The following is an 18,234-nucleotide window of genomic DNA, read 5'->3' as shown; positions in this document are numbered from 1 at the left end:
CAATGAAGAATCAAATGTCCCTTCTGCCAGAGGCAAGGGACATGAGTCCTTTTGGGGGAAGAAAGAAACCTCAAGTTTCTGAGGAATGTTGGCTATTATCTAACCCCAAAAATCCTTCCACGGTCCAGCTAGAGCTCATTTCAGGATACATGGACTTCTTAAGACCTAAAGGATTATAAAGGAAACTTACTAGTTGTCAGATAAAACTTTATTACGATAGTAGCATAGTAAGTAGGCGAGTTGGCCAGTGTAATTTTTACTTACAGTTTGGGGAAAACTAACATTCTTGCTCTTTACTGGTGATAAAATGTGTGGGGTCTAATCTTATTTACTTACTTTGAGATGGGAGCTCACTGTGTAACACGGCTGACTTTGAACTCAGTATGTAAAACAGACTGGTTTGAACTGGCAAGGCACAGCCAGCCTCCTGCTCCTGACAGCTAGGATTAAAGGCGTGCACCACATCCTGGCTGGGGATGACAATTCAAAGCTCAATGCTTTTAAAGCCCAGCGACAAGGTTTTCCTCCCTGGTTCCCCATGGCTGTATTGCCAGCTTTCTTTGACCTTTTCTATCTCTTACTTTTCTGTGGCTGGTGCCTTAGACCACTCCCTAAAAATCATGATAAAAGCTAAGCAGCTTATCTAACTCCGTCACCAGGTCACTCTCATCTGATTTTAAATCTCTGCCAATTAACCTTCATCTTGACACATGATTTTCATGTTTCCATGTATGAATGGAGAATATAGATAGAGATGTAAGTATTTGTGTATATACGCATATGTATAGGGAAGAGTATACATATTTTTCTATAATTCTAGTAACTAGAAGTGCCTGCAACATACTAAGTGCTTAAAGTATTAAGAAAGTTTATTCATTAGAACAAAGTGCTGGCTGGGGATTTAGCTCAGTGGTAGAGCGCTTACCTAGGAAGCACAAGGCCCTGGGTTCGGTCCCCAGCTCCGAAAAAAAGAACCAAAAAAAAAAAAAAAAAAAAAAAAAAAGAACAAAGTGCTGTAGAAGAATGTTCATATAGGCGGCTGGAGAGATGGCTCAGTGGTTAAGAGCACTGACTGCTCTTCCAGAGGTCCTGAGTTTAAATCCCAGGAACCACATGGTGGCTCACAACCATCTGTAATGATATCTGATGCCCTCTTCTGGTGTGTCTGAAGACAAACAACTACAGTGTACTTATATATAATAAATAAATCTTTTTTAAAAAAATTAAAAACAAAAAGAATGTTCATATAGCTAAAATACTGAGAACCAACCGGTTTCCCTTGAAACAGAATAGAAAACGAGGGGCCAGTGGTTAGGAGCATTGGCTGCTCTTCAAGAAGACCCAAGTTCAATTCCCAGGACTCACATGGCAGCTCACTCACACAGATATGCATGCAGGGAAAACATTAATGCATATAACATAAAAATAAATAAATTATTAAAAAAAATAGAAAATAAATGGAGTTGTAGCTGGATGGGAGAGCACCTGGTCAGCATGCACATTGTCTGGGATTGGATCTACAGCACATCTTAAAAACAAAAATAGAAGGGCTGGAGAGATGGCTCAGCGGTTAAGAGCACCCGACTGCTCTTCCAGAGGTCATGAGTTCAATTCCCAGCAACCACATGGTGGCTCACAACCATCTGTAAAGAGATCCGATGCCCTCTTCTGGTGTATCTGAAGACAGCTACAGTGTACTTATATATAATAAATAAATAAATCTTTAAAAAAAAAAACAAAAAAACAAAAATAGAAGAAAAAAAAGTCATATCACTGGAACACCACTATGCAAAACACCAACAGTGATAAATCTTTACAGTATTACACTAGGGGCCCCTATTATGCTTCAGAAGGCTACAGAGCTTGCTGCTCAGCCCCTGACTTGAGTTTGAAACTAAGGAGCAAGAGCAGGCCGTGGTGGTGCATACCTTTGACCCCAGCACTCAGGAGGCAGAGGTAGGTGGATCTCTGTGAGTTCAAGGGCAGCATGGTCCAGGAGAGCCAGGGCTGCAGGGCTGTTACAAAGAGAAACCCTGCTCTAAAACAAAACCAAAACCAAAACAGGGTAAAAAAAAAAAAAAAAAAAAAAAGGAAAGACAAGGCGAGAACCAAGTGTTGTGTTTTATAAAAAGAAAAAGAGGGGTTGGGGATTTAGCTCAGTGGTAGAGCTCTTGCCTAGCAAGCACAAGGCCCTGGGTTCGGTCCCCAGCTCCAAAAAAAAAAAAAAAAAAAAAAAAGAAAGACAAGGAGAGAACCAAGTGTTGTGATGTGGTGGGGGCCCGGTACGGTGTGAGAAGAGGAGGTGTCTCTGAAGACCCATGCTGAGGCAGTCCTTTCCCCTGAAGTAGCAGTCACACAACAGGTACAGTTTACAATAGCGTTCATTTAGGGTATGGGGAAGGGAGTTGAGGGGGTAGTAGAGACAGAGAAAGGAAGGCAGGCAGACAGACAGACAGTGAGAGGGACACAGAGAGAGGGGGACAGAGAGTATAGAGGAGTAGAGGCTGGCCATGAACACAGGGAGGTGGGGGAGGGAAATGAAAAGAGAGGGGGAAGACGGTGAGGGAACAAGAGCAAGAAAAGCGAGGAGGGGGCGAGCAGCCCCTTAGTGAGTCAGGGTCACCTGGCAGAGCCTAGAGATGCCAACACCAAGTTCTGTGTTTCTGACTTCCACACTCAGACCCTGAAACACATATATGCCGCGCATGTGCGCACATGCATAAACACACACACACACACACACACACACACACACACATACACTCAAGAAATAAGAGAATGTAAAATATAATGAAGGAAATACAAATGTAAACAGAAATACAAACGAGTAACAGATACTGAAAGGAAACAAAGGCCCTTCCTGTTTGGTTTGCACCATATTAAGTCCTAGAACACACAAATGTGTATGTGGGGCAGTAGTGCCTCCTAGAGAAGCGTAGGAGCTAAGAAGGAAAGTGTGGGAACTTTTTGAAGTGACGATAATAGAATATGAGTAACATAGATTTTTGCACTTGTCAAAACAAAGCGAATATCCATTTAAGATAGACATTTCATTTTTAGCTCAGAAGAGATTAAAATTAAACTCTGATGCTAAGCGTGCGCCTGTGTTTTGAGAATACTATTCTCATTTTGCAATGTACTTTTCATAAGCTGTGGCAAAACACTCATGATGGTTCCCAGCGTATAAACTGATGACACAACTGCTCCACAGTACGGCTAAAGAGACAATGTCTAACTGTAGATGAGAGAGAACAGCCAGAGGCATCAGGAAGAGTCCAGATTGGAAACTATGCTGACCATTGCCAGCAGACAGGATATGGTGGGCAGACAGGGACATGGCGGGCAGTCTTTGAGAGTGGGGCAATAAGGAGGGACATAGAACAGAGAAGACAGTGAGAGAAGCAGAGTGGAGCAGGAACACAGTGGGAGGAGCAGGTTAGAAGGAGAAGGAGAAGCTGAGGGTAGAGAAGCCATGAGCTGGAGGGAGGCTATGGAAGGGTGGGTGAGAAGAGCAAGGCTGCTGGGAGGACTTTGAAATGTCTAGTGGGCACTTGGGATACTGAGGGAGGCTGGAGGCCAGCATGAGCTTTGATGTGCTAATAGACACCACAGACAGAGTCCATCTACCTTTTGGTAGAAGGAAATCAACTGTGGTGGTTTGAGTAGGTTTGGCCACCATAGATTGTTGTGTTTGAATGCTTGGCCATCAGGACTGGTACTATTAGGATGTGTGGCCTTGTTGGAGGAATTGTGTCACTGTGGATGTGGACTTTGAGGTCTCAGGTTTGGCCACGATAGATTCGTGTGTTTAAATTCTTGGCCATAGGAAGTGGTACTATTAAGAAGTGTGGCCTCATTGTTGAACTGGGTCACTGTGTAGGTGGGCTTTGAGGCCTTCTGTGCTCAGGCTCCACCCAGTGTGGCAGAGAGCCTTTTCCTGGCTGCCTTAGGATCAAGATGTAGAAGTCTTAGCTTCTCCAGCACTAACTATGTCTGCCTGCATGTTGCCATGCTTCCCACCGTGATAATAGACCATACCTCTAAAACTGTAAGCCAGCCCCAATTAAATGTTTTCCATTATTAGAAATTACCTTGATCATGCTGTCCCTTCACAGCAATAAAACCCTAAGACACTGGCTTAACAAGTTCCCAGGAATGCTGGCTTTTATTTAACCACAAGAAATAACTCAAATTGATCTCATTTCTGCCTTTTGAAGTTTGGGGAATTGGAAAGATTCTATATTTTTTTTAAGACCAGTCTTTTAACACTATTCCTTAATCTTAAAGATAGGAAGAAGACCACTGTGTGGAGAGCTTTTGGGGTCACTTCTAGAAATTTGACAAGCATTTATCACTGGGCTGGAACAAGAAAGTTGACTCAGATAAGAGAATTTACATTTGTGCTAATACAAAGCTCAAGGTAAACACAGCTGAGGAATATGTGGCTTTCCTTTTATCTCGGTCATCCTGATAACCCCTAGACTCAGTGACTAAGGGACTTTGTTTATTGCCTCCTTTGATTACTACCTTGTTTGATTTTTTTTTTGTTTATTGCCTTGTTTGATTTTTTTAAAGATTTATTTATTATATTTATTATATAGAAGTACACTGTAGCTGTCTTCAGACACACCAGAAGAGGGCATCAGATCTCATTACAGATGGTTATGAGCCACCATGTGGTTGCTGGGATTTGAACTCAGGACCTCTGGAAGAGCAGTCAATGCTCTTAACCACTGAGCCATCTCTCCAGCCCGCCTTGTTTGATTTGTCTTTGATCTAAGAACTGACCTCATTCCCTGCAAGTATCTAGAATGGTGTAAAAGCTGACTGGGAAGAAATAAAGATGCTTCAGCCTCAGCACTGGCTGGAGTCATGTTATAATGTTGTCTAACTGTCTTTTTCTTTTCAATCTTTAATTCAACCCTTGACACCCCATTGACTGTCTGAGCTGGCTTGGTCACCACTGACCCAAATTATCATGGACAAATTAATTACAGCAAGTGACTAATTACACCAAGCTTTTTTAATCGTGTACACAGCTGCTTCCCCCTAAAGCAGGGTTAGAGAGGTCAGCATTAGACTGAGGAAGACAAGGTTTTGATAGCTCGGGGCTAGAGAGTTTCCAAATGGGAGATTTGCAGGCAAATAGGCTGGGCTATAGAAGCAGAACATAAACTTAACCATTTGATCATAACTGTAGGACGATGCCATTATGCAGCAAGGCAGGTCCAGGATAAGGTGAAGCCTATCACTGGATGAGAAGGAAGGGTAGGCTTCTAGTTGGGGTAGGGACGGGTCACGCATAGAAAAAAGAATGACAAGACTGTAAGCTATTTAATATTTCTGTACTAGGCTCTTAAGCATTAAAGTCCTGCCTCCCACTGAAAAAGATTTGTTCCTTATCTGTCTGCTGACTGACATTCCTCGCCGGTCCTGTAACACTGCCACAGCCCCAATACCAAGGAAGACAATCAAACCAGGACAAGAAAGCACCTAGTAGGGAGCAAAGTATTCCTTTGCTGTCCCAGTCCTGGATCCTAGGCAAGAAGTGAGGAGCTTCCTGCTTCCGGGGCTTGAGTCCTCACGCGCAGGCGCCGGCCGGCAAAGCAGATAGTTGGCTTCCCGCAGGAAGGGTTCAAAGGTCGCGCCGTTCCCTGTCGTCTCTCTGGGGGTGAGACCTGAGCTGCGAGCGCATCCAGACTCGGGGTATCGGCAGTGTGGGAGCCCCAGCTCTCGGTGAGTACGGCCCCGGATGCTTTAGCTAAGCGGAACTAAGAACATCTCTCCGCCGGGGCTCGAATGGGCGGGAGCCGAAGCAGGACTTCCCTCCATTGGTCAGAACCGGCTTTGGTGTTTCCTGACCCCGCCCACATTCTGCGGCTGCCCAGTCCGTTGTCACTGCGCCTGCGTGTGCGACAAATGGGTTAACACTTCGGGGTACTTAAGGTTTGGTCTAGCTCCTTAAATCTCCCGGGGCAGCAGTGGCTCCTCTCAGCGCTCTGGAGACAAAGCCGTGTGTGTGTGTGTGTGTGTGTGTGTGTGTGTGTGTGTGTGTGTGTGTGTGTGTGTGTGTGTGTGTGTGTGTCTGTGTCTGTGTCTGTGTCTGTGTCTGTGTCTGTGTGTCTGTGTGTGTGTCTGTGTGTGTGTCTGTGTGTGTGTCTGTGTCTCTGTGTGTCTGTGTGTGTGTCTGTGTGTCTGTGTGTGTCTGTGTGTGTGTCTGTGTGTGCGCGCGCGCGTGTCCGTCTGTCTGTCTGTCTGTCTGTCTGTCTGTGTGAACGACCCGTCCCTACCCCAGTGAAATTTTCTCTGAGATTTTCTCTGAAGCTAAGCAAATTTTACTGAAGCCATGAAACTTTAGCAAAGAACTTTCTGTGTACTGTGTACACCAGGCTGGCCTCAAACTCACTGAGATAATCCCTACCTCAGCCTCCTAAGTACTGGAGTTAAAGGCTTGTGCTACTACACGTGGCCATCCACCCATTCATTTAAGCATTGGCCACACATTCTTTTTTTTGTTTTTTTTTCCCGGAGCTGGGGACCGAACCCAGGGCCTTGCGCTTTGCTAGGCAAGCACTCTACCACTGAGCTAAATCCCCAACCCCCTGGCCACACATTCTTTTGGTTTGTTTGTTTTTGTTTTTGTTTTCTTTAGACAGGGTTTCTTTATGTAGCCTTGGCTGTCCTGGAACTCATTCTGTAGACCTTGCTGCCCTTGAACTCAGAGATCCACCTGCCTCTGCTTCCTGAGTGCTGGAACTAAAGTCATGTACTACCACTACCTGGCTGGCCACATTTCCACAATTATATCTATCTAAATAAATCACAGATCCATTTTTCCAGGAGCTTAAACTTTGGGGTCATCCTTACATAGCTATATAATTCAACAGCAAAGGCTCTTGATTCTACTCCCCTATATCCAGAACCACCGCAACTACCCTAACCCAAGCCCCCTTCATCTCTCCCGGGTCTCCCTGCTTTCTTCTTCATAGTAGTGGATAGGAGCCCCTTCGTGAGTTAAATTCCTGCAATGGCCTTCTGTGCCAGTGAAGGTGAAATCCAAGGTTCTGTCTTCTTTGACGCCACTTCCAGCTCACTTCCTATTTAGCCAGCTGGTCTAACACACCTTTGACTGCTGTTTTCTGAACATGCTGTTACACTCCTTGCCTAGAAGAGGGGTGGAGGGACTTGTTAGATTGGCTTACAAGATATGGTCCAGGTAGTCCAGCATGCCCATCTCACGCTGGAGAGAACATGAAAATCCAGTAGTCGCTCAGTCTACAAGTCTTTCTGTTTCGCAGTGCCAGTCTGGTGCTGGAGAAGTCTCTAAGCCCAAAGATGGTTCTAATACCAGCAAAGGAAGGCAGCAGACCCAGGATAGATGGGTTTCCAGTGAGGGAAATCAACCAAGAACAGTTTCCTCTTCTCCCATCTGTTTATCTGGGCTGCCTGCCGCCAAGAAGCGCCTTGCACATTTAGAGTGAGTTTTACCACTTAGAAATGATCTGATCACGACCATCCTTCATGGACCCGCTCAGCAGCCTGAGTACTAGCTGAGTCCAGCCAAATATAGTCAAGCTGACAACCAGGCAAGCTAGAGCTGGGCTTTCCCCGTAACCTTACATAGTCTCATCCCTGACCCACAGGGGCTTGTTATGCCTGCGTGTCTCAGTTAGTTACTGAACACAGCAAAACCTGTTTTTGATGTCAAAAGACTCCTGTCCCTAGATTAACCCTGTGTGACAGCAGAGACAGTCTGCTGCCGTTGTTACTTTTCTTCGTACTGTCATGCACTGTGCCTGGCACACAACTGTTTGGGAAACATTTGTCGAATTGATAAATCCTAGCAGGTACTCAAATGACACTTCACTGGTGGGAATCATTTTGGTTGGTGTTTGTTTATTTGTTTGTTTCTTACATAAAATCTCAGTATGCAGACCAGGCTGGCCTCAGACTCAACTGAGATAATCCCTGCCTGTCTCCCAAGTACTGGAGTTAAAGGCTTGTGCCACTACGCCTGGCCATCCACCCATTCTTTTCAGCATTGGTCACATGGGTTTTTTTTTGTTTGTTTGTTTGTTTGTTTGTTTTTTATTTCCTAGACAGAATTTCTCTGTGTATCCCTGGCTGTCCTGGAACTCACTCTGTAGACCAGGCTGCCCTTGAACTCAGAGATCCACACGTTCTGCAGCTGCCCAGTCCGTTGTCACTGCACCTGCGTGTGTGACAACTAGGTTAACACTTGGGGGTACTTATGGTTTGGTCTAGCTCCTTAAATCTCCCGTGTGTGTGTGTGTGTGTGTGTGTGTGTGTGTGTGTGTGTGTGTGTGTGTGCATCCTCTGCATCCTGAGTGCTGGTACAAAAGACATGTACCACCATTCCCTGATTGGCCACACATTCTAACTTTTCACAGCAGCCATATTGTTCCCATTTTAGAAATGGCATCTTTTGTGTAGAGTCTGAAGGTGTATAAACTAGGAAACAGAAGCCATCTCCCAACTGTGTTGAGTTGACCAATAACTGTTCAGTGCCTTTCTTTTCTGACTTTTTCATGCATGTGTGATCATATACCAGGCCCTGGCTTTGATCCAAAACTGTAAAACAGTAACAACTGATAATTATACCAATAATTCTTTGTTGTCCCTTTGCTGTTTCAAGGCAGCCGTTTCATGAACATTAGTAACAATGTATATTTTAATGACCTTATAATACTTGTTTGTTTACATATATACTGTAGCTGGTCTGTAACACTATGTAGACCAGACTGGCCTTGAACTCAGAGATCTTCCTGCCTTTATGTCCTGAGTCAATGCCTCAGTTTAGTTGGGACTAAAGGCATGTGCCACCATGCCTGGCCAGCAGCTTTAGTGTTCTGGTGTGAAGCATCAGAACTGCCTTGGATGCAGGACTTAGGTGGACAAGGGAGGAAGCCATTGACAGAGGACGATATCGTCATGGTTTAACTTTCTTCTGCTGTTTCCATGTTCTAAAGTTTGCACCTTTCAAACAGGAAAAGGGGCTGCTTGAGCTATGGGAGGAGTCAACTTTCCCCACTGTACATCATTTACCTTTTATTGTTTTGCTTTGTCTCACTCTCTAGCCCAGGCTGGCTGGGAACCTGCTGTTTTCTAGCTTTTTGAATGTTGGGATTGCAGGCATGAGCCAACACACCTATGTTGATGTAAAAATATAAAAACTAAAACAGTCTTTTTACCCGCTTTAGGTCCGTCACCGCAGTGCCCCAAGATATCTGATAGATATCTTAATCTCAGTCAGCAAAGCCTCTCACCCATTTTGCTCCATCCCATATCACACTGCCGAAGGCTTCTCTCTGAGCCTGGCAACAATCTCTCTACCCTTCCAATTCCCAAGGCAGGCTGCCACCATGGCAGAAATATCCATCCTAATTCCGCGGCGGCTCAGTGTCCCAGCTTCCCCACACTCTCTTATACTTAAATCGCTACAAGAAAGAACACACAGCCCAATAACCTCTGATCCAATTGATAAGATATAATTGCCCACCTCAACATATAAAACCCTGTACACATCCATCCCTTAAGAACATTCATAACAACCTGTAAATACAGAGTGGAATCTTAACATCAGCTTCCATGTTCTCTCTCAGTGGCGGCTTCTCTGCTTTCTCCTCTCTCGTCCTTTCTGTTCCAGTCTCCTCCCCTTCCCTCAAACTTTCTCCTGCCCATCTTTCCTTCTCGTCCAATGTCAGGCCTTGTTCTATCCTGTAACCACCCCACCTGTAGGGTCATCTCACACACCTACCTGGGTCTTCCATTTAAAGACCACTGAATGGGGGGTAGAGAGGTAGCTCAGCTGTTAAGAACACTGGTCACTCTTCCAGAGGACCCAGGTTCAATTCCCAGCACCTACATGGTGGCTTACCACCATCTCTAACTCTAGCTCCAAGGGATTCAGTTTCCTTTTCTCACCTGTGTATGGCTCCAGGCATGCACACGGTACTCAGACATACACGCAGACAAAACACTCATAATAGATAAAATAAACGTTGTAAAAGACTAGTAAACATTAATATGTACTTAAAAGAAAAGCACATTACTTGCTCCCTTACTCTGTTCTTCCAGGGTTCCTGTGTAACTGATCACAACTGCACCTCAGGCTATACCCTTGGCATAGCTTTTTGAGTACATAGTTCGTATTTCTCAGGGAGAATGGCCACTGTTGTAACTAGAAATGCCAGATCAATTGTCTAGATAAATTACTGTCTAGATGTTGAATACTGCATAGACTTATGAATTTCAGTGGATTGTCTCTTAATTAAAAAATTGTGTGTGTGTGTGTGTGTGTGTGTGTGTGTGTGTGTGTGTGTGAGAGAGAGAGAGAGAGAGAGAGAGAGAGAGAGAGAGAGAGAGAGACTGACTGTGTGACATATATCTGCAGGTACCCATAGAGGGCATGGGATGCCCAAGGGCTGGAGTTACAAGTCGTTGTGAGCCATGAAACATGGGCACTGCGAATTGAACTCAGGTCCTCTGGAAGAACAGGCAGCACTCATATCTACGAAGTTGTCTGTAGCCTACTGTAGTTGTTTTGACCCTTAGCATATGATATATGAAAATAGAATAACGGGGTGACGACTCTGACTACTCTTTTCATTTCATGAAGGAATTAAGTATTCTTGAAGGAAATATCTATGTCACTCTATTTGATTCTTTCTCTTATCCTCAGCTCCTTAGGAACTTCAGATGTCTCAGCATGGTTGAGATGGAGCAGGCAGAGGCCCAGCTCTCCGAGTTGGACCTCCTGGCCAGTATGTTCCCTGGTGAGAATGAGCTAATAGTGAATGACCAACTGGCCTTAGCAGAGCTCAAAGATTGTATTGAGAAGAGGACAATGGAGGGGCGGTCATCGAAAGTATACTTTACGATTAATGTGAGCCTGGATTTCAATGAGGCAGCAATGGTAATTCAATTCTATCTGTTCTGGAAAGAGTGGAGCATGTCAAGAATAGTGTGTGTGTGTGTGTGTGTGTGTGTGTGTGTGCGAGTGTGTGCATGAGAGAGAGAGAGAGAGTTTTAAAACAATGTTTATAGCATTTTTCTTCCTCCTCCTCTTCTCAGGTGATGTTTTCTTTGTCTTGCATTCTTCCCTTTAAATACCCTACAGTCCTGCCTGAAATTACAGTGAGGTATGTTATAGAAATCGTGTCCACGGGGTTGGGGATTTAGCTCAGTGGTAGAGCGCTTGCCTAGGAAGCGCAAGGCCCTGGGTTCGGTCCCCAGCTCCGAAAAAAAGAACCAAAAAAAAAAAAAAAACTTAAAAAAAAAAAAAAAAAGAAATCGTGTCCACCGTACCAGTCAAAATTAACATGAAGATAAAAATAATTCTTGCATTTATTTTTTTGCCTAAGGAAATTGAAAATTTTCCCTTGTGTTTCCTGTCAGATCAGTATCGCTGAGTAGATCCCAGCAGACTCAGCTGAACACAGATCTGACAGCATACCTGCAGAAGCACTGTCTGGGAGAGGTCTGTATCCTGAATGCCACAGAGTGGGTTAAAGAGCATGCCTCTGACTACGTCAACAGAGATGCCTCACCCTCCCCGGCCAGGCAAAGCACAGTCCAGCCTGTGGATCTCACGTTCACGAGGCTCTGGATCTACAGCCATCACATCTACAACAAATGCAAAAGACGAAACATCCTAGAGTGGGCCAGGGAACTGTCCCTGTCCGGGTTTAGCATGCCTGGGAAACCTGGCGTTGTTTGTGTGGAAGGCCCACAAAGTGCTTGCGAAGAATTCTGGTCAAGGTGAGGGTTCACCTATATTAGTTGTAAGCGGAAAGATAATGCTAGAGATGTAGAAATAAGGATGTTGCAGGGGGATGGATGTCTTTACGAGGATGTAGTCTCAAGTGGGTGGTAAGGCAGAAGTCATGCATAGATGGCATTACCTACTCCTCCCCTAGCATGGTGCGCATCTATAAACACTCGAGGAATAAACTGAGCTCCCTCTCCCAAGTGATCTAGGACCTGTCAGTTTTCATGATTCTTCCCTTCCCTTATCTAAAGAATATGGTCAACTTTCAACTTGTGAAATGGGGATTGTTTGTGGGCACTCGCATAGAAATCTTATTCCTCCACTAGGTTTCTGAGAGGTTCCTTAAGCACTAAAATATTTGCAGCAGTCGCTGAGTCTGTAGCTCAACTGGAAGAGTGCTTGCTTGGCATGCACAAGGCATTGGGTTCTAGTCTCAGTACCACATATACCAGGCACGGAGGCGCACATCTGTAATCTTGGCCCTTTGAAGGTAGAAAGGACAGGATCCAGAGGTCAGTGCCGCCTTTGGCTACTTATCAAGACAGAGGCCAGCCTGAGATTCTCCCAAAATAAATGATTAACTACTAAAATCAAAAGTGATATCATAATAAAAGACAGTAATGGTGACCATAAATGAGTGTTAAGATGTAATGAGAACCATTTGAGGAAATTAAGCCCCTGGGAGATTACCTCTCTACTTACAGGAAAACACACTGGCAGGTCATTCTTTATTTTTTTTTAAAGATATATTTATTTATTGTATATATATGAGTACACTGTAGCTGTCTTCAGACACACCAGAAGAGGGCATCAGATCCCATTACAGATGGTTGTGAGCCACCATGTGGTTGCTGGGAATTGAACTCAGGACCTCTGGGAGAGCAGTCAGTGCTCTTAACCGCTGAGCCATCTCTCCAGCCCTGTTGTTTTGTTTTTGAGAGAGGATCTCACTATATAGCTTTGACTGGTGTAGAACACTCTATGTAGACCAGGCTAGTCTCTAATTCACAGAGATCTGAATTCTGACTCCCAATTCTGATGAGTGTGTCTTACAGATTCTAGCCCAGTGCTGTAGAAAGTACGTTTTGAAATTTTCTACTTTGAAAAACTATGTTTCAGACTCAGAAAACTAAACTGGAAGAGGATTTTAATTCGCCATCGAGAAGACATTCCTTTTGACAGTACAACCGAGAAAATGGAGGAACAGAGGAAATTTTCCATTTTTGAAGAAAAGGCCTTCAATGTCCATGGAGCCAGAGGGAACCACATGGACTTTGGTCAGCTGTATCAGTTCTTAAATGCCAGGGGGTGTGGGGATGTGTTTCAGATGTTCTTTGGCGTGGAAGGACAGTGACTGAGCAGAGGGGAAGTCAGATCTGTTGGCTCTCTGTTCCTCTGTGGACCATTTCTTCCCTGAAATTCAATTTCAGTGCTGTTCTAGAATGTTCTAGGGTTGAGATCATGAGAAGAAAATATAGCTGAAGTGTATCAGTCAGGACAAGCCATGCCTAGGGGGTAGAGAGATGGCTCAGCGGTTAAGAGCCTTGGCCGCTCTTCCAGAGGTCATGAGTTAGGTTCTCAGCAACCACATGTTAATGGGATCCAATGCCCTCTTCTGGTGTGTCAGCAACAGCATAAGTCATAAGAAAACAAAACAAACAAACATAAAACATGGCATGCCTGAGAAAAGAACTGAGTTTCAACTTGTAAACTTTAAATGACCAGAGAAGGCTGGAGAATTTAATAACTCAGCGGTTAAGAGCATAGACTGTATCACCAAGGACCTAAGTTCAGTTTTCAGCACCCATGGTAGGGAGCTCATAACCTCCTGCGAGGGAGGATTCAGTGTGTCGGATGTACTCTGTCATCAGAGTGCTTGAACATACACTCGTAAATATACTCATAAATATACTCGGGGTATCAGGTCCCCTGGAGCTGGACTTACAGGAGTTGCCCATTGTGCGTGCTGGGAACCTCTGCAAGAGCAATGCACTCTTTTAACCACTGGGCCATCTGTACCATTTGGTGGAAATGTGAGCTGGATATGATGTCACATACTTGTAATCCCAGCATTTGGGAAGTAGAGGCAGGAGGATTGGAAGTTCAAGGCCAGCTGGGCTATATCATTCTCTGTCCCAAAAAACAAAAACAAAAAAACCCAAAAGTTATTCATGCAGAAACTTTTGGAAGACAGATTGTATGTATCAGTAATTTTGGTGGTTCAACTTGCTATGCATTTCCAACACTCTTCTTCTGCCTTTACTGAGGAACCTGGAAAAACTGTCTGCTCATCCCCCTGGCCTCTGTTGCAGCTACATTTGGCTGTGGCACAGGAGTGCAGGATTTCCGGGGATGAATTTGGTTCTCTTTTTGCCAAGGACACTGAAGTGATGTCAGGAGAAAGGACTGATGGACCAAGATATCTCAATCTCAGAGAGGCCACTGTACAAGATACCTTGTCATGTGCGGACCCAATGTTAATCCTTGCCTATCTCCAGACCTTTGAAATAAAGTGAAATTTTAAATTCTCTGTGCTTGTTATCAACAGTCAGAAGTTTGAAATGTGTGTGTGTGTGTGTGTGTGTGAGAGAGAGAGAGAGAGAGAGATGTGTGTGTGTGTGTGTGTGTGTGTGTGTGTGAGAGAGAGAGAGAGAGAGAGAGAGAGAGAGAGAGAGAGAGAGACTGCATTCAGTTTGAGCTCAAATGTTTGCAAAAGTCCTTGAGAGTTCTCTTTACCTTCATTGTTTGAGATTAAAGGTGAATACTAAGGCCATGTCTTATTCCAGCCAGAGAGATTAAAGGTGTGTGCTAAGGGTCAAGACACACCCTAACTAGAAACACGTTCAGATATCCTGTAACAGAAGAGAACAGATTTTCTTTCTTTTTTTTTTTCCGGAGCTGGGGACCGAACCCAGGGCCTTGTGCTTGTTAGGCAAGCGCTCTGCCGCTGAGCTAAATCCCCAGCCCCGAGAGAACAGATTTTCTAACCTCCTAATTAAAAGACTTTTTTGATCCAGGCGTGGGGGTGATTTCCTTTAATTCCAGCACTCCAGAAGCAGAGACAGGTGGATCTGAGTTTGAAGCTATCCTGGCCTATATAGTGGGTTCTAGGTTAGTCCTGACTGCACGGTGAGACCCTGTTCCTCAAAAAATTTTCCGTTTGAAAATTAGTAAACTTGAGGGCTGGAGAGATGGCTCAGTGGTTAAGAGCACTGGCTGCTCTTCCAGAGGTCCTGAGTTCAATTCCCAGCAACCACATGATGGCTCACAACCATCTGTAATGGGATCTGATGCCCTCTTCTGATGTGTTTGAAGACAGCTACGGTGTACTCACACATATAAAATAAATAAATCTTAAAAAAAAAAAGAGAGAGAATTAGTAACTTTGAAAAAAGTATGAACATGATAGCCTATAGTTTCAGTACTTGGGAGGTTGAGGCAAGGGAGCGGAAAATTTGAAGGCATCCTAGGTTGCAGAGTGAGAACTTGTCGCAAACAAATGAAGGACAAACATCCTCTTATGGCACAGCATATGCAGTACCCTTGTCATTGGCCCATCATAAGAACGCTAAGAAATGGAACATCAAAATGCTTTAAAATTTTTGTCTGGACCATATCATCACCAGTGCTTGCTGTTGTTCTGACAGCACAAAATGTTCTAGCATCTTGTCGAGTCCAGCTGCTTACTACACCCAGGACAGCTCCAGAGAAGCGACCTCCAGATATTCCAATCTCTTCTCATAGACACAGAGGCTTCTATTATACCTGTTCCTTCTGACCTATACTCAGATGGTTCCACAGTCCCTGGACAACAAGGAAACAGCCAACCCTAAGACTGGACAAACATCCCATACCCACTTCTCTAGGTTCCCTAGAAACATGTCATCCCAAAGCAAGCAGAAAGTAGAGATCACGATGATGACCCTATTCCGGCTCCACCATCGCCTCTAATTTTCTTTTTTAATTAAACCGAAACAGGGAATGTTGGTATTCTGTCTAAACACCCCCACAGCAACCTGGTATCAACCAGCTGTGCCTGACACACACTCTCTCTCTCTCTCTCTCTCTCTCTCTCTCTCTCTCTCTCTCTCTCTCTGTCTGCTTGCCCACTCCTCATTCTCTCTTACTCTTATTCTTCCTCTTGCTCTCTTCCCTGCTCTTTCCCCTTGTCCCTTCTCTCCCCATCCCTTCCTCGTCTTCCTTCAACGTGCCCATGGCTGGCCTTTTTTACTTCTCCCCACTTCTACTCTTCTCTCATTAAACCTCTCCATGCAGATGTTGGTTTGGTGTGTGTTCTGTCTGGATACGGGCTGACATTTAAACCCCAACAGATGGGGCTACTAGAGAGCTGCCTGGTCAGGTCACTTTTCAGATACTATTAACACCACCACTCCTCATGGCCCTCCCGGCCCAGACACACTCACTGGATTCTTTAGTGGCTTCTAGGATGTCAGAAAGGCAGAAGAGGTGTGTGTGTGTGTGTGTGTGTGTGTGTGTGTGTGTGTGTGTGTGTGTGTGTGTGTGATGGGTCTGAAAGAGAATTTCAGGCCTGTTTAGGGAGAGCAGAATCCCATCCCTTCTTCTTAAGGTCCATTTGAAGAGAGTATGGAGAGGGCAAGTGTTGAATTAGGAAAAAATGGATTCAGGGTTGTCTCATGTCACCTAACTAGACTAAAAGATGCGACGTATTCTTGTATCATTCTATTTCTGGCTGAGACAGGTGTTTGGAAAGTCCCAAGGACCTTTCTGAATAAGAATCATCTATAAGAACAATGAACCTCGATAGCATAGCTCGCTGCATGTTTCACTGTCCCTGCTTGCTGTTCTTTGTTATGCTATCTGGAAGAGCCTGGTCCCCTGGTCCCAGGAAGAGTGGGAGTATGGGTGGAGATCGAGGCAGGGGGCATGTGTGACCTGACACTGTTTCTTTTTTTACATTTTGAGACAGACTTCCATGTGTCCCAGGCTGTCCTTGAACTCACCAAGTATGCAAAGCTGACCTTAAATTTTCGATTCTCCTCTTCTACCTCTGTCTTCGGTGCTGGTATTGGAGGGTGAGTCAGCAGACCTGGTGTGTTCAATGTAGGGAGTCAAACTCAAGCTTCAGGAATGCCAGGCGAGCACTCTACCAAGTTAGTAACCCTACTGTTTGTATCCATTTGATTTTTTTAATTAATTAATTTTGGTTTTGAAATACTGTTTAGCCCTGGTCATCCAGGAACTGGCTCTGTAAAGCAAACTCAGGATTTAGAGATCCATCTGCCACTGCCCGGAAGTGCTAGGAAGAAAGGTGTATCCCACCACTGCCATGAATAGTCGTAATGTTACTGTCAGTTTCAAAAATAAAACTTTTTAGAGCCTCCACTGCTGTTGCTGATCAGTCTTGGTCTTTGCTGGTTTGAGCCCTCTCCTGAAAGTGCATAGCCCTCTCTTATTTCTTTGTACTTTCCTGGCATACATGTGTATCCCTATGCAATATCTTATGGCTTCGTTCAAAATATATTTGTTTTTATATTTATGTGCATGGGTCCCTATGAAAGTCAGAAGAGGGTGTGTTGAATCCCTCAGAACTGGATTTATACAGGGTAATTATGAGGTGCCTGATTACAGGGCTAGATGCTGCATTTGGGTTTCTGGAAGAGCACTCTTTTTTTTTTTTTTTTTTTTTTTTTTTTTGGTTCTTTTTTTTTCTGGAGCTGGGGACCGAACCCGGGGCCTTGTGCTTCCTAGGCAAGTGCTCTACCACTGAGCTAAATCCCCAACCCCTGGAAGAGCAGTCTTAACCACTGAGCCTTTATGAATCCCCAAACCACTGATCTCCAGTCCCTTATGGCTTAACATTTTTGAGTGAGGCATGCAATAGATATTTAGTTATTTCCTTAAACAGCAACTAGTTTTCCCAAAGATGTTTGAGATGCTACTTTGTTAGTACTTGAATGCAATGAGGAAGCTTAAAGGTTTATGAACCCTTGCTGCAAAAGACTCAAGTTGGGTTCTCAGCACCTGTACTGAGTAGCTCACAAAGGCCTGAAATGTCAGCTTCAGGAGATATAATATCCTCTTCTGGCTTCCATGGGTGCATGAGCACACACACGCGCGTGCGTGCGTGCGTGCGTGCGTGTGTGTGTGTGCGCGCACACACACACACACATTTAAAATACATTTTTTAAAGATTTATTTATTATATATAAGTACACTATAGCTGTCTTCAGACACACCAGAAGAGGGCAGCAGATCTCATTACAAATGGTTGAGAGCCACCATGTGGTTGCTGGGATTTGAACTCAGCACCTCTGGATGAGCAGTTAGTGCTCTTAACTGCTGAGCCATCTCTCCAGCCCTAAAATAAAATTTTAAAATAAAAAAAAAAAAACCCAATCTAAGTTCACATTCCTCTAGTGCCATATAATTTGATCCAAACAAAAGCCACACGTTATATTTGC

At 44.4% G+C, this 18,234-nt stretch overlaps 1 protein-coding gene across 2 annotated transcripts; it reads left to right on the top strand.

Annotated features, from left to right (window-relative positions):
- Positions 1 to 131: 131 nt before the first annotated feature.
- Positions 132 to 14,321, top strand: Rwdd2b (RWD domain containing 2B). Of its 2 annotated transcripts, none has more exons than XM_039088441.2 (5): positions 132 to 2,362; positions 10,703 to 10,936; positions 11,095 to 11,162; positions 11,419 to 11,781; positions 12,911 to 14,321. In XM_039088441.2, exons 2-5 carry the CDS (start codon positions 10,730 to 10,732, stop codon positions 13,143 to 13,145), a joined length of 873 nt encoding a protein of 290 aa, XP_038944369.1. In that variant the 5' UTR covers positions 132 to 2,362; positions 10,703 to 10,729; the 3' UTR covers positions 13,146 to 14,321. The 2 variants fall into 2 exon arrangements, with proteins under 2 accessions (XP_038944369.1, NP_001094029.1); NM_001100559.1 differs by lacking the exon at positions 132 to 2,362 and adding an exon at positions 5,660 to 5,736 and having other exon boundaries at positions 12,911 to 14,316.
- The last annotated feature ends 3,913 nt before the right edge of the window (positions 14,322 to 18,234 follow it).

The sequence above is a fragment of the Rattus norvegicus genome, chromosome 11, assembly GCF_036323735.1.
Source record: "Rattus norvegicus strain BN/NHsdMcwi chromosome 11, GRCr8, whole genome shotgun sequence".
In the NCBI taxonomy this organism is placed as follows: Eukaryota; Metazoa; Chordata; class Mammalia; order Rodentia; family Muridae; genus Rattus; species Rattus norvegicus.
The sequence above is the reverse complement of the archived record's forward strand: the minus strand, read 5'-3'. Positions and strand labels throughout refer to the sequence as shown.